The following is a 25,399-nucleotide window of genomic DNA, read 5'->3' on the forward strand; positions in this document are numbered from 1 at the left end:
GAAAGAACAGCCTCTGTTTTCAAGCTTTCTCAGCTAGAAAGCTTCATCTCCTTCTAACCTTCCTAGTTGAAATCAAAGGGCTAATGTTGCCTCGCCCAAGCCAGGGAGCCAGAGAGGCTGTGTCTCTTGTGGGTCCTGCAGTCTCCATTGCTTCATCTGATAACCTATGTTCTATCTGAAACAACCAAAAGGCAGACTGCTCAACAGCAAAACAAGTGAATGGAAGAGCAGGCTTATTCTCCACGTCTGGTTCAAGAATTCTTCCTGAGCTGTGATTGGAATGTTTCTCTGGTGCTGTCAGCTTCCAGCCTAAAATAATATACCAGCAATCTCTTAATGCTAAGAACAGATCTGAGGCATTTACCTCACTTATGGGTAAAGTCACTCAGTAGTTAAGTTTTCCTGCAAAGACTAACAGAGCCCAAAGGGGAAAAAGAGTCACTTGGGAGTACATGCCTTTTTGTCTGACCTTGGCTCTCAGCACAAGATATTTACAGCCTTTGAGCTTGATATTCTAGAATTGTTACAGAAATTAGCTCTGGAAAAGAAAGAGACTAGAAGGATAAAGGGAAGGAATCATAGCTTATGAAGGTTTTACTCTGCATCAGACCGCTTTCTAGTTCTATGACTTAACGTCCTATAGGCTGTAAGGTTCTCTGCGTGAACACTTCTTTCCTGGTCTCCTTTCTGCCCCATTCCTCTTAAACTCAGTCGCTGAGTTTATTATCCCTGTGCATCCCTGGGTATGTTCATTCACATATGAAACAGTCAGGAGACCTTGCTATTTCTTATCTCTGATTTGATGGAAAATATAATCTTTGGCGCTGCAGTGGGAATATTGGCTTGGGGTTGGATACTACAGACCCTCTGATCTTGGTCTTCAAATTATACTCATTAAGTATAGGCTCATTGAAATTTCCACATTATATTATTGGTATTAAGTTTATAAAACATATAGGTTTACAATTAATATAGATTCTTTCTTTATGGAATTGCATTATAGGAACTATTTGGTTTTTATACCTAGGGATCCTGCAGATGCATTTTATATCACTGCAGATTTGTTAAACCAGAGTCATAAACATCAGCATTTTCTGCTTGGTGTCAAAGACTCAATATCCACAATTATCTAATGAGTGTGTCAGACCCATAATACCACACACACACCATCACAAGTGGCACCAAGTGACTGACTGCCTGTTTATTTGTCAATTTTATTTGACAGAAGTTTAAAAACTTCAATCATCTTCCACTTATTATCATAAAAAAAGAAAAAAGAAAAAATCAATTAGCCATATTCCTTTTTTGTCAGGATAATTTTGTCTTTTCCCAACTAACCACTTTTTTTTTCTTTTTTTGCTTTTCCTTAAGGGCTTTTGCAAGGCATATGCTAGAGAAAAAAATTGGAGTGGTGGTCGTGGGATTTCCAGCCACTCCCCTCGCAGAAGCTCGGGCTCGGTTTTGTGTTTCAGCGGCACATACCCGGGAGATGTTAGACACGGTGAGTACACCACAGGCCAACGGGATCTCAGTACCAGTACCTTGGATTCAAAGCAAGTCCTTTTGTTGAGATAGCTTGGGGTTCTCTGGGTTTCTCTTGGGTTATTTAGGAAAACAATACTGACAAAAGTCACTGCCAAAAAACAAAAGCACATCAACAACAGCCAACACGGTGACCACTCAGTAGACAGAAATGAAAATCAGTTTAGTGAAGATTTCAGTCAGTGTTTTGGTTTCCTACAAAAGACTGACTGAGTAGCCAAATGTTGTTCTATTTACTTGATCTTAAATGCAAAAGCTGGTCTAAAATGCTGTTTTAGACTTAATTACATGCATCCTGACATTTTTCATAGCCACTAAATCTGCCATAATAAAATATGACCCAACTAAGCAACATGTTGGAAAACCAACAAGAACAAATCTACATTACAGCAGCACCTAAGTGAGGTGGAAATGATTTTAAAATTGCCTTTTATTGTCCCTCGATTTCCATTGTTATGTGAATGAGTAATATCAGAGAACTAAGCCATCTACTCAGTTTGGAGTTAATGGGAAGAGTCACATAACATAAATGCAGTTTTGCAAACACTATTGAGAGTCAACTATGTGCAAACCTGGGGCAAAAAGTCTAGGAGAAGATGCTAATAAACAAGCAACACATATAATACCAGACAGAATGAATGAATCTTGAAGAAGAAATATAGAAAACTGTGGGATCATGAAGGTGGGGTGAATTATTAGAGTGGAAAAGATTCACAGGGGAGGTGGCTTTTGAGCCAGGCCTTTTTAATAAAGGTTATCGAGCATCATTCAAGACTTCCAATCAGTGGAGTGACACAATCATGTCATTATGAAATAAACGTGACAAATGAACTGGAGAGGAAAGGGGCAAAAGGAAAGGATCTAAGATGTAGCTATTTAAACAAAACGAGATGACAAGGCTAATAGTAGTGGAAACAAAAGAAACTAATCCATGAACAAATACTACAAATGAATGGAGCTGCCATGACTTGACAAATGATTGGATGCAGTGCATATGTGGGAAGAGAGAATCAAAGACAATTTGAGGTCTTTAGCCCTGATGAATAGAAGGATGGTGAAGCACTTAAATGAGATAAGGTATACAGTAAGGAACAGCAAATTTTCAATGGGAGTGGGGGCATAGAATGAGCTCAGTCCTAGACATGTTGAGACTATGTGTCCGTGGTCCACCTATAGAAGAAAAATAAGGTTCTAGAACTTAGGAGAGTATGCAAAGCTGGAACTGCTATAGTTTAGGGAACTGAGGGATCCTTACAGCCAACAGTAGAAGATGTAATTGTCCAGATATGAGCAAGAGTGAACAGGGCAGACTCCTGGGGAGTGCCTACATTCCAGGGTAGATACAGGAATCGCAGGTGGGGACCCAGACTTACATGGAACTAGAGCAGTCAGGAAAGACGTGTTCAGTGTAGTATTAAACTCCATACAGAGGAGAAAGTTTCAAGAAGGAGGAGGGTCAAAATGCCCCTCAAAACTGCAGGAAGTTTAAATGCAGTGAGCGATGAGAAGAAACTATTGGATTAGCAATTAGTAGGAACTTGATGTTCCGTAGAGTAGGCATTTTAAGGGAATGAAGGGAACAGAAATAATAAAAGAATAAAAGAGTAAAGAGGATAACTTGAGTTTGAAATTATACACGTACACATGTGCACACACACGCACACACACACACAAGAGTTGCCATGTCCTTCATCTTCACCAGTATAGCCTCAAAACATAAACCATTGAATTGTACACAGTAGGTACACAGTACAAATTATTGAGTAGCATGTTAACAACTGAGCTAACCAGATTTTGAGATGAGTGAACTTTGTTTTCTTAACACTCTTCTATATTTCCCAGATTCTCTAAAATGAGTATGTATTTCCAGAATGTGAATTTTAACAAATTGTTTCTTTTAAATGAAATGAGTTGGTGTTAAGAAAAGACAGGCAAAACTTTCAAGAAGTCTGACTGTAGAAAGAAAAATAGGTTTAGAAAATACCCTTGAAAATGGAGAAGGCTTGAGCATGTTTACACATTAAGGGAAGAAGACAGTGAAGAGGGGACCTTGCACAGAAGGGAGAGAAGAGAGCATGGCTGGGAAGCAAGTTCCCTGAGATGGCAGGAGGGACACACAGCATGGATGAATTTGTAATTTTGTGCTCCAAGCAGCACTGAGGTATTCATGTATGTGATTCTCTTCACAACTTCTTAATTGCTGCAAAACACCTGCTTTGAAAGGATACTGAGACATCAATCATCTAGACAAATGCCTCTAAACTGTTGAGATCATGTGCCCATCTCAACAGAAAATTTTGAGCAGTTCCTTAATGTACATGTAAGAGAAAATGGAAAATGACCCTGATGAACAGCCAGTACATTAAGGTAGCAATTGAACCTAAAGGCTCATAGACTAGAAATAATATTAGACAAATGCACTCTGCGACCACATTTGGACAAGATAGAGACAAGGCCACAATACTTAATATCTCCCTCTTCTGACTGACATGTGTGACAGTTGCTCATTCACCAATAACAACTCTAGCCTCGCTTTCATTCTCTCGCCTTTCAGATAGAAATTATAAATATATAGCCAGCCAGTGAACTGCTCCCACTTCTTAACAGCATCCAACCCAGAACTGGTCCCTGCTTCCTTAGAGTCATCTCAGGCACAAGCTCAAATGCAGTGAGAAGCCGCTCCCATCTTCCTGTCACTGAGATGCCCATGGTTCTTCTGCAGTGTCCTCCCTCTCCCATCCCAGCAAGCTAAAGAAACCTAACTCTGAGCACGAGTGTGTTCTGGGTGGTATTGGATCAGCAGACATTAACATAAATTCTTTATAAATGATCTATGCAATACCAATATATTACGTACATTATATAAGAGACACACAAATAAAAGTTTAAAAGGTTGAGATAAAAATGAATAGAGGTCGGGCGCAGTGGCTCACGCCTATAATCCCAGCACTTTGGGAGGTTGAGGTGGGCGGATGACCTGAGGTCAGGAGTTCGAGACCAGCCTGGCCAACATGGTGAAACCCCATCTCTACTAAAAATACAAAAATTAGCCAGGCATAGTAGCATGTGCCTGTAATCCCAGCTACTCAAATGGCTGAGGCAGGAGAATCACTTGAACCCAGGAGGCGGACGTTGCAGTGAGCCGAGATCGTGCCACTGCACTCCAGCCTGGGCAACAGAGTGAGACGCTGTCTCAAAAAAAAAAAAAAAAAGAAATCCTAATGTTTTCCTCCTGCATCCTCCATAAATTATCTCACAGATGCCCCATATGTGCAGATCCTTCACTTTGGATACCACTGAACTAGTCCATCCCCCACTTTCAGCAAAGATTGATAGAAACTATCCCAGAGAGGTGTCATTTTAAAGATAACTTTGGTTACTTTTTCTTAGTACTGAGATTTGATGTAGGAAATTTAGAAAAACAGGGAAGAACATTTTAAATACTCATACTCCTACCACCAAGAAATCAATTACTGTTAACAAGTTGGAGGAAATCTTAATTAATGTCAGTTTGAAAGATTTCCCAAAGAGGAAAGTCCATAAGATCTATTAGTCACCCATTCTAACATTAACAACCCTTACCTTACCTTTTCAAAGCAATAGACACTAATATTATCTTCCTCCTCATTTGGCAGGTTAAGAAAAACAGGCTCAGAAAGGTTAAAAAGGCATGACCAATACCACAGGATTAGTGATATACTAGAATTGAAAATGACCTTTTTTTTATTTTATTATTATTATACTTTAAGTTTTAGGGTACATGTGCACAACGTGCAGGTTTGTTACATATGTATACATGTGCCATGTTGGTGTGCTGCACCCATTAACTCGTCATTTACCATTAGGTATATCTCCTAATGCTATCCCTCCCCCCTCCCCCCATCCCACAACAGTCCCTGATGTGTGATGTTCCCCTTCCTGTGTCCATGTGTTCTCAGAAAATGACCTTTTTTTACTTTCTGGATCTCAGTTGTTTCATGTGCAAAATGGGGGATACATGTACCCACCTAAAGTAAGAGAGTTGAAACAGACAAGTTCTCAGTCCCTGTGAGTTAAGTTCTAGTATTTTCTGGGACACAGAGATGAGTATTTAAAAGCAGGAGGCCTGGGGTAGCATGAGAGGACAGAGGATGATGTTAATCAGCTCCCTCAACATTCCACTTTGTTCTTGGCCAGGTGATTTGCTGTGTCATGAAGATATAACTTCAAATGCATTCTGCAACCTTATCTTTTTCTTCCACAAGATTACATACAAGTCACTACATTTTAAAATAAAACCTTTTAAGGGTAAGCATGGGTCACATGTTTTTATTCTTCTCTTCACACTCTCAAAATAAAATAAACATTCATAGTATGGAGTTAGACCACTAAATAAAATTAATTAGCATCTAACATTCCTCTAGGGTCTTAAACCACAACCTAATGGTACGGATCTTGCTTCTTTTCTTTAAAATCAAAGAAGCTAGCAAAATAAGACTGTGTGTCTTTGTGAAGCTTGCTATTAATCTGGGCTCTGCAAAGCAGGGCTACTTAGGTGTTCAATGATAGCTATTGGAAAGCAATCTCATTGCAGGTTTTAGAAGCTCTTGATGAAATGGGTGATCTCCTGCAACTGAAATATTCCCGGCACAAGAAGTCAGCACGTCCTGAGCTCTACGATGAGACGAGCTTTGAACTCGAAGATTAAGTTTCCTGGTCCTGAATGACACATAAAGACTTTGCGAGAAAGACCTCCCTCCTTGCCTCACAAGGAATATAAATGGATTTCTCCCCCTTCCTCAGGACAATTTTGGTTCCCAGACCAGCTTGATTGAACTGAGGGAGACGTTGTTGTTTTTAATGTCTCCAGCTTGGACTGCAGAGACAAAAACATGATTCCAGATTTAAGTCTCTCTTCTTCCAAGTATTCTACTAGAAATACACACACACACACACACACTTCTGAGAATATTTTTAATGGCAATAAGCCTGTGTTTTAGCTGCTACTGTGCAGACCCTTTCAGGGATTCCAACCAAATGCAAATGACAGAATTTAAAATTTTTATTCAGTAAGTTCACTATGTGTTTACTTATTCCATCTGCAGATGTAAGTGAGTGTGGTGGACAGTAGCCACCTTCCTTGTTCCACTCATAAAAGCATCAGCTAGAACTCATCTGTAACATGGGAAGTTCCAGGCAGGAGGGTAAAGAAATGTTGTTTCTACCATTTGTCACATTTGGACGTTTTTCACAGACAAGTGTCAAAAGACATAGTTAATGTTTCGAGGGGGAAAGCAGAACTGATCAACTGCGACTAGAGACGTCTTTGAAGGAAATTTTCCTTTTCCTCTTGCTGGTCTCCTACAGTTTTACAGCTGAGCTTTTGAGGTTTGGAAAATTCAAGATGTTTGTTTCATAAGAAAAGGGGCAGAAAGCAAGCACAAGACACTTTTAGGTCTAGACTAAAATGGTAGTTACAACAATTTGAACCTTGTTGGTGCAGTGCACGGTGAATGCTTACCCTGCACAGCCTCTATTACCTTAAGGAATTAGTTGTCATTTTCCTATTGAATTTTGAGTAAATGGTGAAATTCAGTGTCCTCTAGAATTGACTCCCAAGAGTATATTTGAAGAATGCATTGATTCAAGAAGGACATTTAAAAGCAAATTCTAACTTTTTCAAGACCAACACCCTTGTTTAGGCCTATTAAATTGTCCTATCACTTGTTACATGCCCTCTGAATTGGGAGAAAGTGGGCTTGCACACTTTGAGGTAACTAACTGTAATTTACTTGTGTTCTCTCTTTCTCGCTCTCTCTTCTTCTCAATATGAACACAAACCGCTATGGAAAAGTAGCCTTTTGTTAATCTGATCTAGTTTGTATAGAAAAAGCCCATGGAGAACCTTATCTTTAACAAGCTCCCAGATGGTGCCCAGATTTGGAAATTCTAGAGAGCAGTGGTGACCTTTTAGCAAAGCTTCTGTAACAGTTCGAATGAGTTGCAGAACATTCCACTCCATCAAATGACACTGTAAACAAATCACTTCAAGAGAGGCTTGGTTTTGTGTGGCACAGATGGACCCAAGCTTTCATGCTGTGCACTGAGATAGAAACTCCACCAGCAGCGCCTGCGATGGATGGAGCAATGTGCCCTGATGCTCAAAGCGTATTAAAGGAAAAAAAGTGATCAGCATGGAAAGTTTTTTATGGGGAAATTATAACTCCAAGTGGGTGCATTGGTTTAAAAATGGATCACAATGATAGAGTTCTTCATGAATGTTTACAAGTTGTAAGGAATACCGTTAGTGAAAGAGGAAAAGAAGTGGGTTCTGAAAATGCCGTTTCCCATCCAATGATTTTGATAACAAAATTCCAACTTTTCTCAATGAAACTGATGCAGTATTATTTGTGCAAATAAAATGTGTCATAAATATGCAAAGAAAGGGAGACATACTGTTCTTATCTTGAATATGTGCATTTAAATGAAATTCTTGCTAGTTAATTGTCCAAAATGCATAAATGCCTTGCGTTCTATAAAGGAAACAGGAGGTCAAAAAGACAGCAAGATATCTAGTCCTTCCACAAGGTATGGAAAGCAATAAACATCTTCCTTCCTTTCTGGATCTGTCTGTGATCTTTACACACACCTTCACATCTACACGTCAAATTTTAAGCCCCTAGACGCGTGTCTTCATGAGCAGGAATGTCCACTATTATTACTTTCATGGAGGATATTGGGTCTAATTCATTGTGGGAAACTACTTACCCACCCAGCATGGAAGGCAGGGAGGAAGTTAGTCTCTTTTCATCAAGATTCAAGAGTGCAGGGGCAATTTATTACACTGCAATGTTCAAAACAAAAGGACCTGTTTCTGTTAGAGAGTCCATGTTGAATATACAGGTATGAGAACAACTGTTGATATACAGGTATAATCCAAGTAGAATGCTTCCACAGTGCATTAGAAGGTGCCCAAGCTCCACAGGGCCAATAATATTAGAGTATATGTCATATAGAATAAGGTTAATTAGGAGGGTGATTGTGAATAATGAGATTTTTAATTTTTTTAAGAAAAAGCTCTCAAATGCTAGGCTAATAAGTTCATGATTTTAATTCATGATTTTAATTCATGATTAAAATTATTTGATTATTGAGTCTTGATAATTATATCAGAGCCAAAAATGTGTCTTTGGTTAGATCTGTTGGAAAAGAGAATTTTCTATAATGTTATGCGCCCTCAGCCCTTCTGTTCACATTTACACACATGCACACACACATACACATATGCATTTTTCCTTTACGGAGTAAGCAAGTATGAAAATCTGGTTGGTTGAGAAATAAATGGAAGATGTTCTTGAAAATGACCTCAGGAAAGCAGAAGATAAAGGTTCCAGACGATATTTGTAAAGAGGCTATCTCTGTATAATAAGGAAATGGCATAGACTTATTCCTAATCTCATTATGAAACGATGGTGTCATGGACATTTAACCATATTGCCTTTCAGCATGCTTCGATTTTACAGAGACGACAGGCTTTGGAATTTACCAGGAAGCTGGCTAAAATCCATACCCCTAGGCCCTACACCAGACCTTTACTGAAACATAATAGTTGTAGTGCCCAGGAATCTACATTTTTAACCAGCCTTCCTGCGTGATTCTAATCTATGCCAAAATTTAAGAACATTATTCAAACTCTAATTTGATAAACCAATTGACTCTAATAGCAGGAACCTTGTTCTGATTCTCTTGTTCATAATTAAGTGTATATATACTGGTAAAATTAATTTATTCCACAGTCAACCTTCTCTTCTCATTGGGACATTTTGTTCCCATTTTCCAAGTAACTTCTCTTTCTACAAAAATGGATCCAATATTGAAGAACCATCTGCGATTCATTTGGGTAAAATTATGCCTTCTTCAGTTTTCTGTATCATTCCCTATAAGATGCCCATTTGCTTTGAATGTGGTATCTTTCTTTTCTTTCTTTCTTTTTTTTTTTTTTTTTTTTTTGAGACAGAGTTTTGTTCTTCTTGTTGCCCAGGCTATAGTGCAATGGCAAGATCTCGGCTCATTGCAACCTCCACCTCCTGGGTTCAAGCGATTCTCCTGCCTCAGCCTCCTGAGGAGCTGGGTTTACAGGCATGTGCCACCAAGCACGGCTAATTTTCTATTTTTAGTAGAGACAACGTTTTTCCATGTTGGTCAGGCTGGTCTCGAACTCCTGACCTTAGGTGATCCTCCCACCTCGGCCTCCCAAAGTGCTGGGATTACAGGCGTGAGCCACTGCACCCGGCCTGAATGTAGTATCTTTCTTCTGTTTTCTTTTCCTGCTCTTTAAAAAACAACCTTCAACCTCTGATTATTTATTTATTCCAACAACAGCTCTTCAGTAGGGTAAAAGTCTTAACAGTTCTTCAAACAAACAATATTCTTTTGTATTTTTCTTCAGAGATAGCAAATATTATAAATGGCCTACTCTGATTTAAAAACCTAAGTTCCGATGATGATGAAACATTAACTCTTAAATATACATTTTGATTTATAGCAATAATAACAATTGTAACAACAGCAATTAAGAACAGCATCTGGTGAATTCTTGGCAATGTTTCCTGGTCTCAAAACAGTAAGAACAATTTGAAGTCTGTTCTTTAGAATGCCCTACTCAGCTGCATAATGTTTAGAAAATTAAAGAGTCTGTATTTTAAATATTTTTAGGTAATTATTGCGGGACATTGTCTTATGGTGTCCTGATGTACGTGGGGTGGGCATGTGTATGTGTGTGTGGGGGTGCATGTGTCTGTGTGTGTGTGAGAAGGACAGAGAGAAATGTATGTTTCACTGAAACATTTGAAACGACCAATTTCACTTTATTGTGCCTGTAAAATGTTAGTTTTAAAATAAATAAAAATAATATGAAAATAATTGATGGTTTTCTGTTGATTTAGTTTAGGTTACCCTGAAAAAAGACTGAGGTAGAGATTTGTATTTAGGAATTCCACTGGGAAAATTGGTAGGGGTGGCTGGAGCTGGCTTGCACTGTGATAAGAACTAATTGTGCACATTTCTTTCTAATTCCTCATTCAGTGACATCAGATTGGTAGCTTGAAATTGGCCACAATGGGAGTATTTACACCATGGAAATTGGCAGACACTACAAGTCAGGGCTCTAGAGAGCTGGCTGTTAAACATTTACTAGCACACCACTGAGACCACCTACAATGGTACAATACAAACTTAAGAGTAAGGGAACAGGATTGGAAAGAGGAAGAATTTGAACTATGATGTTATCATAGCAAAGGCCTCAGCCAATTCCATGGAAACTGGGCAACTGAGATGGTCCTTTAGGGTCAAGTCAAACTGACAAGGATGCCAGATGCAAGCTATCAGTAGAGGTGTGGGGCCAGGCATTACCTTGGGCAGGTCTGTTGAGCTGACAACAATGCCTGGGAAGGGACTCAGCTGTGATTTATTATTTTTTAAATGATTTCTAATTGATCCATTTTTTTAAAAGTTTTATATCAGAAAATGTTAAACATATGTAAAATCGAATAGTATAATGAGCCCACATGCACCTATTACCTAGCTTCAAACATTACCAATTTATGGCCAGTCTTTTCTTCTATTCCCCAACCCATTTCACTCCCTCTCTCACCAGATTGCTTTGAAGCACACCCCAGAAATCATATTATCAGTAAACATTTTACTGAGTATCTCTAAAAGGAAGGGGTGTCTTAATTTATTCTTCTTTTCAACCTCATTAAAAGATAAGTCTTCAGGATAACAAAGGCGTCAAAAGGAGTCAAATGTTAACCTTTTCTTTCCCTATTGTATAGCCTGCATGTAAATTCCCTGGATTAAAACTAGAAATTATTTCTAAAGTCAATACGTGGTGTCTTGAAGGACAATAAAGCAATCATTTTTAGACACTTACCACATGCCAGACACGATATTAAGAACTGCAACATTATCTTCCAAGTACTCTTGTAGAGATTAATAATGGCTTCATCTTGGAAGGCAAGTATATTCAAGTTACGAGGGGATTAGCAGTGCATAAAGAGGACTTCCAAGACTTTGATGGTAGATTGTTTTTTCTTAGAATGTTTATCCTCTTCCTTATCAAATCAATTTTCTTAAAAAGTTATTTTAGCTAAACCTTATATATTAGCAGGAGTAATTCAATCAAGAATAAGGGAACAAGTGAAACCAGTTTCATTTGGAAAAGGTTGATTCCCATGCCAATTTGGGTTTAATGTAGGGACTGGTTATTCTAATTTTCATTGCATCCTGTGGTCCAAATGGGAGGCTGAATTCTGACATTTGCAAGTCAACTGCTCTGAGAAGTTATCACAGATACAAACCAATAAAATATCCAACAACAGAAGTTCAGAATAGGAGCAAAAGGAGACTTTGTTTTGCTGTGGCATATAACAGCGCTCCCTTTTATTCAGCCCAGCTGCTAATTTTTATATCAAAAATATTGATTGAAGGGGCTAGTGGTTTTGGCCCTCACCCAAGTTTATTCAAGATCTTTCTTAATTAGGTTTGGGTTGGCTGCAGTGCCCATGGCCAGGGATAGGTCTGGCTCCAATCATCACATCGTGCTCTTACTTCATTATGGGCCAAGAACTAAGGCAAGGAAATGGCTGCTGCTTTGTTTCTCCAGCCCAAATGTGTGGGGTTTTTTCCCAGATCTGAAGCATGCATGGACTAAAGGCATAAGGAAGACCAAAGGACATGTAATGGCTTCGCTGTGATGAAATCAATCTACCCTACAACTTAACTATGACCCCAGCATGAATAAGGCTCAGTGTGTGAAAAGTGAATGGGTAGCAATGTGGGGTCATGGAAAATGCTCCTGGCATCATTTGAATAAAAACTTTTCAACAGGCTGATGCAGCCAATCAGTCTATCAGTTTTTTAAAAGGGCAAAATAATCTCTGCCAACAATACATGATTTCCCCTTAATGTGTCTGTTTTGTAAATAATTGTGGTTGTCATACAACTATTTTTATAGTGTCTATCTCAATTTTATATAATTTACACCAGTCTTTTAAAAAAACGTTATACATGTAAAGCTTCAATTAATCATAGCCACAAATTATAAGCACCTGTAACAAAATAGGTTTCTTTCATATATAAAAATGTGTTAATATTTTAAAATGTAATTCAGTTTCCTCTAAAATATTTTCAACAAAATATCCATGAAGAGTTTTTAACTCTAAAAAAATTATCAAATAAAACTTCAAAATATAGATTTTTAAGCAATGTATTAATGAGACAATTCTAAGTGGGACCAATCAAAGTTAAAGATTTCCTATATAGATGAGGCTATAACTGCTATATACAGTCAATGTAGCAGGTACATAATATAGAAAAATGAAAATATTTTATTAAAGTGGGTCCATTTCTAGTAAGATGAAAACTAACATTTTCAAAAATTACACTGATTATTTGAGCATCTATTGTTTATAATAGCGAATTAGAGAGGAAGTATGACTGGTATTGACATCAGTCAACATGGCTCTCGATTGTGAATAGAAATAGAAAGCCAGAGATTACCAGTTATTTGATGAAAACCAGCAATACCAAAGTGGATAGCCAAGGAGAAAAAAATGAGAAATATCTTACTGACTGAAACAGACAATTCCTGGAAAAGTTAACTTTTTAAAAGTTCTAATTATGATCTTTGTAGGTCAACCTGATTGTATAAAGAAATTACATCCACAAAACAAGAATAGGCTGATATGTAAAGGAACCCAGAGTTTATAAAAATTAAAAATATGTAATATTAAAGTGGTAAAAATCAATAGAAAGCAAAGAAGAAAAAAATCTTTGAATCTCAGAATATAAAGCAAAGGCCAGAAAAAAATAGAAAACATGAGAAAAAATGTAAAACGACAAAGAGGATACATACAGGAGGAACAATATCCATCTAATAAAAACTTGAGAAAGCATTATAATCCCTGAGGCTGAAACAAAATGGAAGATGAAAATGGACTAGCAAGTGCTAAGCGGATGAATATAAAAAGATTTTTATCTAAATACACCTTCATAAAATTTTTACTATCCCAAGGATAAAGGGAAGAACTTAAAATTGTTTTCAGCTAGAAAAAAAAATTTCACCTAAAAAGGTAAAAGTAATTGCTTTTACTACTGAATATTATAAACATGGAAAGTTCATACCAATTTTCACATCTGTTAACAGTGTATAAGTTATCCATTTCTCCAATCTGCACCAATACTATTATTATTTTTATAACATTTGTCAATCTTATAGGATAAAAAGGGGTTCTCTTTCATAAATGATGTCCATTTATAGTGATTTCTTTTCATATACATATTGGCTGCTTGTATTTGTCTTTTGCACATTTGTTTGAATCCCCTGCTACTATTTCTATTGTAAATACCTCATCAGCAATACCAGATACTAGAAGACAACAAAGCAATGCCTTCAGAATTCATAGGGAAAATACTTTTGAATCTAAAATCCTATGTCCAGAAAAGTCTGTCTAATAAAGGGAGAGTAAAACGGGGATTTTTTTAAATGAAAGATTCAGAAAGTTTACTTCAATACCCTTCCTTTAAAAAATTACTTGATGAATACTTCAATAAACACTTCCAAGTAAAAGAAAGACATAGTATCCAGGAAAGAGTGAAATTAATATAATAGTATAATGAAAAGAAATTTTGGAATGATAATTAAGGTAGATTAAATCAAAAGGTGATGGGTAATTTTTTGCTCAAGTCCCACTGGGTGTCCCTGGTTGCCAAGCAATCTCCTCCACATGGTGTTTCAGGGACCCAGGCTATTTCCAGCCTGTGGCTCCACCAACCCCTAGGACTTTGCCATTGCATGTGTGGTTATGGCTCCAGGTTTCAGCCTGGGGAAAAGAAAAAGTGATCATGGAAGAGGGCTCCCTTTACCCTGTATGATGATTGACTTAACTCTGACTCTTTAGACACATTGAGAGTGCTGGAAAGCCCTATTTCCAAGATCTCAGGGGAGCATCCAGAGATCTATAAAAAGCAGAATTGCTGCAGAGAATGCCCTAATATCTTAGTTCCTAGGGATGTAACCCTCCTATCCCAAAGCTGCTCCAACACCAACTTCATTTACTCACATCAGACAGATGAAATCTTTTAAGCTTCATCCATTCTCCAGCTACAGAACCCAGAGTCATGACCACACAGCCAGTTGGTCAGCAGGTTAGACCAGTTACTTCTTGCGTCATGTCTCATTCTTATCAAGTATGGATGCACTCACCTAGTTCCTCAGGAAAGATATGCTTACTTCTGTTCACAGTGTACAAGGTGGCTGTAAGATGTGAATGCTCTCAGCAAAGGCACCTTTGAAATGGATGGGCTAGGCTGGAGGAGGGGGCGTTACAGCAGTGGTTGTCCATCTGCTGTCCTGGCCACAAGAACCATGGGCATGCTAAGTCTGGCCCATATGCTCCTCAGGATATGAAAACAGAGGTGATAGGTTTCTCACCTCTGTGATCTTTGCTCTGCCTCTCACATTGTCACACCTCACTTCAAGACCCTCCTGGGTTTCATTAGTGATGGTGAAAGTGAGCCAACTGGGGATTGGTGTAGGTTTGTTTGGAATTGCCTCTTTTAAAATTTCACTTTCACAGGGTAATAGCCTGGAGTCAACTCTTTGGTGAAATGCTGGAAAAGAAAAAATATGGTGCACTTTATGGCTTGTTTATCCATCTGCATCTTCCCTGATGCATGTTCCTGGAGTCTATGCCTTCCTGGGTTGTGACCTTTCAGAATTTTGTAGCTTGTTCAAAGCTATTCTTCTGTGACAGTTTAAGGACTAGAAGAGAGAGCCACTAAAAATAACAGTGTGCACAACAATTCATTCCTGCCCCATCCCCAGGGCCGTTCTTCATTTCCACATCCAGCCTTCAATGTGTATATATGTGAATGATGTGAAAATGAAATTTACATATGGTAGGTTCTCACCTTGTAGAAGTACGAATTTACAGGTCTGATTTTAGAAAATTATTGTTCATCACATCCCATGGGCATGTTCAGGTCTTTTAAATTTATACTTCTGAAGTTCATGATTAAATAGATGTTATACATTAAAGAAGAAAAGTTCAAAATGAGAGAGAGGCAACTTGAACATACATTTAGTTAACCAAAGCTTAAAAAAAATTTGAAAATTGTCTTAGGTTCATTATAATGATCTTGAATTATACTCTTAAGATATTCCAGGCAGGGTGTGGTGGCGCATGCCTGTAATTCCAGCACTTTGGGAGGCTGAGGTGGATAGATCGCTTGAGCCCAGGAGTTCAAGACCAGCCTGGGCAACATGGTAAAACCCCGTATCTACAAAAAATTTAAAAAATTAGCCAGGCATAGTGGCATGCGCCTCTAGTTTCAGTTCCTCAGAAGACTGAGGCAGTAGAATCACTTGAGCCTGGGAAGTCGAAGCTGCAGTGAGCCGTAATGGAGCCACTGTACTCCAGCCTGGGTGACAGAGTGAAACCTTGTCACGAAAGAAAAAAAAAAAGAGATATTCCATAGAAGATGAACTTCTTTCATTACGTCTCAAATTTTCATCTACAAGATGCATTAAAAATGTACATGTCTCTTTGATATGGTTTGGCTGTGTCCCTACCCAAATATCACCTTAAACTGTAATAATCCCCACATGTCATGGGCAGGGTCAGGTGGAGATAATTGAATCATGGGGGCAGTACCCCCATATGGTTCTCATAGTAGTGAATAAGTCTCACGAGATCTAATGGTTTTATAAATGCAAATTCCCCTGCATAAGCTGTCTTGCCTGCTGCCATGTAATATGTGACTTTGCTCTTCATTCGCTTTCTGCCATGATTATAAGGCCTCCCCAGTCATGTGGAACTGTGAGTCAATTATACTCTTTCCTTTATAAATTACCCAGTCTCAGGTATGTCTTTATTAGAAGTGTGAGAACAGACTAATACACTCCTAAACTTGCAATTCTACCTCTGAGAATTTACACTAGAGAAATACTTAAGAACTTTAGTTTCTGGCAACATGATGATCTCACCAGAAATCCTCTCATTGCAAAGTGGAAATACTGGATAAAATGTAAGATTCTTTAAATGTAGGACTGAGCCCACAAGAAAGGAAAATCCCCAGGGATAAAATATGAAGAGGAACCTGAAATCATAAGCTGTAATAGCTAAGCTGAAATTCTGGAGGTCTTATGGGTATTTTCTGGTCTTAGTAACAGAGTTTTTTCCCTCTTTGTTCCAGTTTTCTTCCCACACAGGGAAAAAAGATGAAGACTTAGGCAACAAAGATAAAGACTTAGGCCAGTGAGAGGTGGGAAGTTAGACTACAAAAATCCACCCAAAGGCATAGAGCAATGACAAAGAAGCTTTTCTGTCTAGGCTCTAGATGAAAAAAAAATTGAAGTACTCTGAGAAATCATAACCACAGGCCTGACCTCACGAGTTTGGCACTTAGATTTACACTAGAATTTTCATGTGAAGAGATTAACTTAAACATGTTCTGTGCTGGTAATATCGATTGTGTACCTGGCAGAAGCCATTAGAAAATATCTCTGAAAGGTCATATTCTTCCACTGGGTTCCCCACTGAGATTCTACAGAAGATGAGCTTAGATCCAAAATTATAAAATGCATGGGGAACAAATGCACTATGAGAAACAGTAGTAGAAGTAGATCCCAGAAACCATAACAATAGATATCCTCTGATAGACATGAGAAAACATCATGTGTTAATGATTAAAGATATAAAGAACGAACTGAAAATATAGGAAAAGATGAGACTGGTTTGGAAAACAGAACTTTTAGAAATGTCAAAATATAATAATTAATAGTAAAAATCAATAGATGGGTTAAACAGGAACTTAGACTCACCTTAAGAGAAAATTAGTGAACCATATAAAAGAAAATTATTGAGAATGCAGTCTAAAGAAATAAGGAGATAGGAAATATATAGAAGAGTTTAACTGTACATAAGATCAGGTCATCTGCAAACAGGAAAATTTGACTTCCTCCTTTCCCATTTGGATGCCCTTTATTTCTTTCTCTGGCCTCATTACTGTGGTTAAGACTTCCAGAACTGTGTTGAATAAGAGTGGTGAGAGTGGGCATCTTTGTCTTCTTCCAGTTCCATTCAGTAAGATGTTAGCTGGATTTGTCATATGTGGCCTTTATTATGTTGAGGTTTCCATACCTAATTTATTAAGAGTGTATATCATGAAGGATTGTTGAATTTTATCAAAAGCTTTTTCTGCATCTATCAAGGTGATCATATGATTTTGTCCTTCAGTCTATTTATGTGATGTACAATGTTTATTGAATTGCATATGCTGAACCATCTTTGCATTCCTGGGATACATTTCACTTGATAATGGTGTATTTTTTTTTTTTATCTGTTGTTGGATTCAGTTAGCTAGTATTATGTTAAGGATTTTTGCATCTATGTTCAGAGATATTGTCCTGTAGCTTTTTTGTTGTGTCCTTGTCTGATTTTGGTATCAGGGTTTTATAGAAAAATCTAGGCTCTACCAGAAAACTCTTAGAACTGATAAACAAATTCAATAAAATTGCAGGATACAAAATTAATATACAAAAATCAGTAGTGTTTCTGTATATGAACAACAAACTAGCTGAAAAGAAATTAATAAGTTTATCCCATGTACAATCGCTACCAAAAATAATAGAATACCAAGAAATAAATTTAACCAAGGAGGTAAAGGACCTCTATAAGGAAAACTACAAAACAATGATGAGAGAAATTGGGCTGGGCACAATGGCTCATGCCTGTAATCCCAGCACTTTGGGAGGCTGAGGCAGGTGAATCACTTGAGGTCAGGAATTTGAGACCAGGCTGGCCAACATGGTGAAACCCCATCTCTGCTAAAAATAGAAAAAGTTAGCCATGCATGGTGGCACACACCTGTAATCCCAGCTACTGGGGAGGCTGAGGCAGGAGAATCGCTTGAACCCAGGAGGCAGAGATTGAAGTGAGCTGAGATCATGCCACTGCACTCCAGCCTGGGTGACAGCGTGAGACCCTGTCTCAAAAAGAAAAAAAAAAGGAAAGAAATTGAAGGGGATACAAATAGACATCCCATGCTCATGGATTGGAAGAATTAATATTGTTAAAATGAACATACTACTCAAAGGAATCTACAGAGTCAATGCAATCTCTATCAAAACACTAGACATTTTTCAAAGAAACAGAAAAAAAATTCTAAAATCTGTATGGAACCATAGAAGATCCCAAATAGTGAAAACAATCCTGAGCAAAAAGAACAAAGCTAGAAGTATCACACTGCCAGACATCAAAATATACTACAAAGCTGTAGTAACCAAAACATCATGGTGCTGGCATAAAAACAGACACATACACCAATGAAATAGAAAGGAGAACCCAGATATTAATCCATATATCTACAGCCAACTGATTTTTGATGAAGATGCCAAGAACACTATTTAGGGAAAGGACTGTCTCTTCAATAAATGGTGCTGGGAAAACTGGATATCCATATGCAGAAGAATAAAATTAGACCCCCACCTCTCATTGTATAAAAAAAAATTCAGAATTAATGAAAGACCTAAATGTAAACCTGAAACAACAAAACTGCTAGAAGAAAACATAGCAGAAATGCTTCAGGACATTGGTCTGGGGAAAGATTTTATGTATAAGTCCTCAAAAGCACAGGCAACAAAAGAAAACATAGGACTGAATCAAACTAAAAAGCTTCCACACAACAAAGAAAACAATCAACAGAGTGAGAGGACAAACTATAGAATGGGAGAATATATTTGCAAACTACTTACCTGACAGAGAATTAATATCCAGAATATACAAGGAACTCAAACATTTCAACAACAACCACAACAAAAACAATGTAAAAATGGGCAAATGATCTGAGCAGACATTTCTCAAAAGACATACATACAAAGGGTCAACAAATATATGAAAAAAATGCTCAGCATCACGTATCATCAGGGAAATGCAAATAAAAACCACAGTGAGGTAATATCTCACCCCAGTTAAGATGACTGTTATCAAAAAAAACAGAAAATAACAAATGCTGGCAAGGATATAAAGAAAAGGGAACTCTTACAGACTGTTCGTGGGAATGTAAACTGGTACAGCCACTATGAACAACAGTGTGAAGGTTCCCCAAAAAACCTCAAATAGAACTAACATAAAAGGAATCCCACTACTAGGTATATATCCAAAAGAAGGTAAATCATTATATGGAAGAGACATATGCACTCCCATGTTTATTTCAGCACTATTCGCAATAGCCAAAATAGGTGATCTACCTAGGTATCCAACAACAGATGAATGAAGAAAATGTGGTATATATACACAATGGAATATTACTCAACCATCAAAAAGAATGAAATCCTGTCATTTGGGGCAACATAGAGGGAACTCAAGGACATTATGTTAAGTGAAATAAGCCAGGAACAGAAAGTTAAACACCACATGTTCTCACTCATATATGGAAGCTAAAAAAAAAAAAAAAAAAAAAAAAAAAGTTGATCTTATAGAAGTAAAAACTAAAACAAAAGATACCAGAGGCTTGTAAAGGTAGGGGAAAGGGAGGAATGGGGAGAGACTTATTGAAGGATACAAAATTACAGCTAGATACAAAATTATAGCTAGATAGGAGAAATAGGTTCTAGTGTTCTATACCACTGTAGGATGACTATAGTTAATAATAATACATCATTTCAAACAGCTAGAAGGAGGATTCTGAATGTCCCCAACACAAAGAAATGGTATGTATTTAAGATGATGAATATGCTAGTTACCCTAATTTGATTACTATACATTATATGTATCCAAACATCACTATGTACCCCATGAATATGTACAATTATTTTTGTCAACTAAAAAAATAAAATTAAAAACAAGGAAACTGTGAAGGAGTTTAAGAATGAATTGAGGATACTACAAAGATTGAGCAACAGGGATAACAACATTGTTTCTGAAATCTAAATGTTGGAAATAATGTAACCACTTACAAATAGAATTTTTGTTTAACTTTAGTATTTTTATAATTTTTATTTGACAAGTTTAATTAACTCAAGGTAAATACCTGTAAAAATGTATCTATTGACATTGAGAGTATAAATTCGTAAGCCTAAATATTTAAAACACGTATTTGTATAAATGCATAGGAAAATATGTTAAAAAAACTATACTAGATTTTCTTTGGATAAGTAGAATTGTGTGTGTGTGTGTGTGTGTGTGCGTGTGTGTGTGTATAATCTTCCAGAATTAGAAAATAAACAATTTGGAGAAAAAATACCAACATACTGGAATAACTCAGAACATCACTCTTGGATTAATAATTCATTCTTGTTTAATGCCTTTATTTGAAGTCCCCACTGCTGGGTACTGGACCCTGAAGATAATGGTCAAGACTGCTTAGAGGTTTGTGGCTTTGTATTCCAAGACAAAAGTGTGAGAGGCCTCTTGAGAGTCCTCCTGACCCATGCAGAGTGAACCTGGATCTCACATATGGAGTGCCCGTCACACAGGGTCAATATCTGGATTTTACAGAAACACCTGGCCTTATCCTCCACAGCTGTTTACCCTGGAGAGTCTGCTCCACTCAGAGAGCTGTCCACTCTGGAGAGTCTCCAGATACGGTTTTTAGGACACCCAGCTTCCGTGAGGATAATGAGAGAGCTAGACCCCATGTCATTCTGTAGGATGAATCTGTTGATTTCCCCCAATACCACCCACTCACCAAGCCCCTCCCATACTGGAGAGTTTGTAGTCTATGGACACAGCGTTGGCCATTCTGTATTCAGGATAAACAGCCTGCCCTTCTCTGAAGTCATCACTCATCCAGACTGTAGGTTGGCCTCCCCACCTCATTCTGAATCCTGATTCTAGGGGTCAACAGTCATTCATGAGGACCTGGACACTCATAAGAGAAAAATCTAGTAATGATTTCAAGAATAAATTCTGCCTTGGACTGTAAGCTTCCTGCTTCAGGAATCATGACACTCTATTGCAAAAGCAATTACATATCATGAGATACAAACACTGTCAATATGCTATTAACACCACATTTCCAAACTGGAGTAATTTCATACACCCCAGCCAGACAATAACACTTAGCTTTGATTAAATGCCTGTAACCTACCAAGCCCTATTCTAGATACCTAAGCAACACAGTTGCGGCACAAAAGCCATGTTCTGAGGTCTTCTTTAGCTTCCCCATCATGTCCACCAGCGCTTGCAAAATTAATATTTTCTTAATCTTCTGGGCAAAAATTAAGGGGAAAATACTGCCCAGCTTCTGCTTTCCCTTCCCTTCAGACTGCTGTCTCCTCTAAGTTCTCCCAATATAGAAAGTCTAGAGCAGCCACTGAACATTTGTTAATTTGTTTGCTTCTTACCATCATTTTTGAGTCTGGCATAGCTCTTCAATGTTAAAGATGAGGAAGTAGACTAAGAGGGAAAAGTAACATTGGAATACAAAGGCATAAATCGCCAGGCCATGAGAAACTGTTCAGTCTGTCCTATCCCAAGGACTCAGCTCTCCCTACTCTCCTAAACTGCCTCCCTACACAAATACTTAATGAGTAACAAATGTGTCAGGAGATAATAGGGAAGGAAGATAAAAGCCACTTCTGTCCCTACCTGTGAGATGATCATGTTCTGGCAAATGAACCCAATGATCTGGTTAAAAGATCAAGTGTTTATGGAAGGCCAGCTGAGTTCACAGCAAGATTTAATAAAAAGAGTCATGACATCCTTGGGCTTACTTTATTCTCTGCATGCTGGTGTCTTCTTAGAGCAGATGCTCATATCCTCTCAGCCCACCCTGGAGGTTACCTGTAGGTTAGTGAACAAACACTCTGACAGCTCCCTATCCCAAGCACCTGCATCCCTCTGGTTAAAGATTCTCTCTTGACTCAGGAGTCCCTGGTTCACATAGGCAGGAGTGGATGTCTCCGGAGCAACTCTCTCCCATGAGCCATTGGAACTGGCAGATAAGCACCTTGGCCTCTTTGCCACCAGGGGTGATAATCTGAAAGTATGTTCTGCACAGCATCTCAGAATGTCCTTAGCAAGATAGTGCTCCAGCTGCCCACAGGGGCAACAGGCTCATCAATGAACCCTTTTCGGCAGTCTTTCCTTCCCTGGCCCCCTTTTCCACTCTCTCATCATGCTTCTGGAATCTCCTCCCACGTAAACTCCTGGCACCCAAATCCTTGTCCCTGGGTCTGATTTTAGGTGAGCCCAAGCAAGAAGACAGCTCTTTTCTTTTCACCCACAAACATCTAATCTTGAGGTCTATGGTCTTATAGGAGTCACGAGAGCTTGCTCAGTAACTATGATAAAGTTATAACCTTCTCTAAGGAACCAAATATTGACCTTTCCACTGGAATGTCTTGACAAAGAAACTACTGACTATATGGAAAGTGTCCGGTGTCTTTTAAACATGATGACGATGAGACATATTACCCACTTGCTCTGATGTGGTGGTAAAATGCAAGATCAGAGGTCAAGTAGACCTAGATTAAAACCCCAGCTCCACCTCTTTTTAGATGAGTTGCCTCAGAGGAGTTACTCAATATCTCTGAGATGCAGTTCCTTCATCTGTAAAATCAGATCTTAAATTTTACCTTATAATGACTTAATGTGTTAAGAAATGTAAAATATCAAGCACATTACCAGGCATAGTGTATGTGCTCAATAATGTGAAGTAGTATAGAATTCAGAGATTGCAAACACAAAAAACTAAGTAGTAAGGATAAAAGAGAAGCCAGCTGAGTGCTACATTAGGCTGTAGTGGAAATTGTGGCAAAGAGGTGAATTCAAGCTCTTTCCAAAAGCATTAGAGTTCACGTTTAAAGCCCACATCAACCAAACAAAATACCCCATGAGCCAGATCTCACCTGTGGGCTTCCCTCTTTGTGACTTCTGTTAGGAAACCAGACTAAGCCCTGCCTTTTCACATGCTGTTTCTTCTTCTTAAAATATTCCGTCTTTCCTTCATTGTCTGTCAAACTCCTATTCATCTTAAAAATCCCCACTTTCATGTAATCAAATATATAGATATGCTTCCACTTTTCTTTACAAGAGTAATTTCACCATTCTCCAGGCTCCTACCTGGCATGTAGTAATTAATGCATTGCATTTCATTATCTGCTCTCATATATTTTATTATCATTGTATTTAGTTATCTGCTGTCACATATTTCATTATCTGCTTTCTGATATAGTGTTAGATGCACAGTTGCAGCTGACCTGATTATTTCCATGAGGGGTAACCAGCCACTGTCCTACATCCTCTGTTTTTACTCTTCTGTCATCCCAATTTCTATCCTGGAATACCCTCAACCTCCTCATGATCCAGAAGCCTTAGGATCCTCCTCCTGCCCAAGCCGCTGTATATTATGATTGGTGAAATCCAATGCCAATCAATTGTTAAACATGTAAAATTTCTTCCTGATTCTCTCCACATCTTCCATGAGCTTCTTAAAGGCAAAGACCTTATTCTCTTCCCCTTTTATTCACAGCACCAAGAACAGTCCCTAACCCACAGCAGAAATTAATAAATGAATGAGTGAAGGAACAAATAAATAATTCAAACAAGTAGCGAATTATCTTTCTTAGGCATTTAGCACTCAGTGTTTCATATCAGTGATTTACATGACAATAAAGTAGACATCGATTGACAACAGTTCATTTAAGGAATTTGATTCTTCTTTCAAAATATTTCATCTGAGGAACATAGCAAAATAGCTAAAAATCTCCACGATCCCTGTATCCAAGTTCATATGGACTGTAACTTTGCCACTGTTCCTAACAAGATGTGGAGTTTATTTCTCCATCCTTTGAATCTGGGTTGGGCCACGTCCCTTGCTTCAGTCCATAGGACAATAGCAAACATGATGCAAGCTGAGGCTTAAAAAATGTTTATACAATAGGGTTTGCCCTCTTGCTATTAGCAACCCTGAGACCACCACTTGAAGTCATCCAAGCCAGAAGGCTGGATAATGAGAGACCACACAAAACAGAAGTGGACTGACTCATCGAAGGCTTCCTAGATCAATCAGCCTGCCAACTGCCTGCCAGACGTGTGGGTGAATCCATCCTAGACCATCCATCCTCAGCTGAGATATTAAGACGAGAAGATCTGCAGCCAACTTACAGAATTGTAAGAAGGAATAAATGCTTGTTGCTTTAAGCTATTAATGTTTGGGGTGATTTGTTAGGTAGCAAAAGCTAACTGATACAAGTATATTTTAATAAGTCTCTAGTCAAAATTTGCATTTACAAAGCAACATAAAAAGTAAATTTCTTGGAAATTAAAGAGAAACACACATGGATTATCTACTAAAAACATATAATATTAAGAATTTTTACCAAAAAATGTAATAGGTTGAGAGTAAAATATTCTTAGATAGGAAATGAGAATTTTATAAATAATTCTCTCCAAATTATAAACTTAATAAAAACAAAACTATTTTGAAAAATAACAATGAACAATGGCAGATTATCAAGCAATAGCACAAGGAGTTTTCTTTTATAAGAAAGTAAAATAGTGGACCGGGCGTGGTGGCTCACGCCTGTAATCCCAGCACTTTGGGAGGCTGAGGTGGGAGGATCACGAGGTCAGGAGATTGAGACCAGCCTGGCTAACATGGTGAAACGCTGTCTCTACTAAAAATACAAAAAATTAGCCGGGCGTGGTGGCACATGCCTGTAATCGCAGCTACTCAGGAGGCTGAGGCGGGAGAATGGTGTGAACCCGGGAGGCAGAGCTTGCAGTGAGTCGAGATCGCGCCACTGCACTCCAGCCTAGGCGACAGAGTGAGACTCTGTCTCAAAAAAAAAAAAAGAAAGAAAGTAAAATAT

General features: G+C 38.1%; 1 protein-coding gene across 2 annotated transcripts in view; it reads left to right on the forward strand.

The window, feature by feature from the left end:
- Nucleotides 1–8,144, forward strand: part of SPTLC3 (serine palmitoyltransferase long chain base subunit 3) — a 159,113-nt gene extending 150,969 nt beyond the window's left edge. For both annotated transcript variants that reach the window (XM_009436815.4, XM_001135152.5), the window contains 2 exons: nt 1,372–1,501; nt 6,116–8,144. In XM_009436815.4, the coding sequence (XP_009435090.1) occupies nt 1,372–1,501; nt 6,116–6,229 (244 nt within the window). In that variant the 3' untranslated portion in view covers nt 6,230–8,144. The remainder of the gene's footprint in view (nt 1–1,371; nt 1,502–6,115) is intronic.
- The last annotated feature ends 17,255 nt before the right edge of the window (nt 8,145–25,399 follow it).

This window comes from Pan troglodytes, chromosome 21, assembly GCF_028858775.2.
Source record: "Pan troglodytes isolate AG18354 chromosome 21, NHGRI_mPanTro3-v2.0_pri, whole genome shotgun sequence".
Lineage (NCBI taxonomy): Eukaryota > Metazoa > Chordata > Mammalia > Primates > Hominidae > Pan > Pan troglodytes.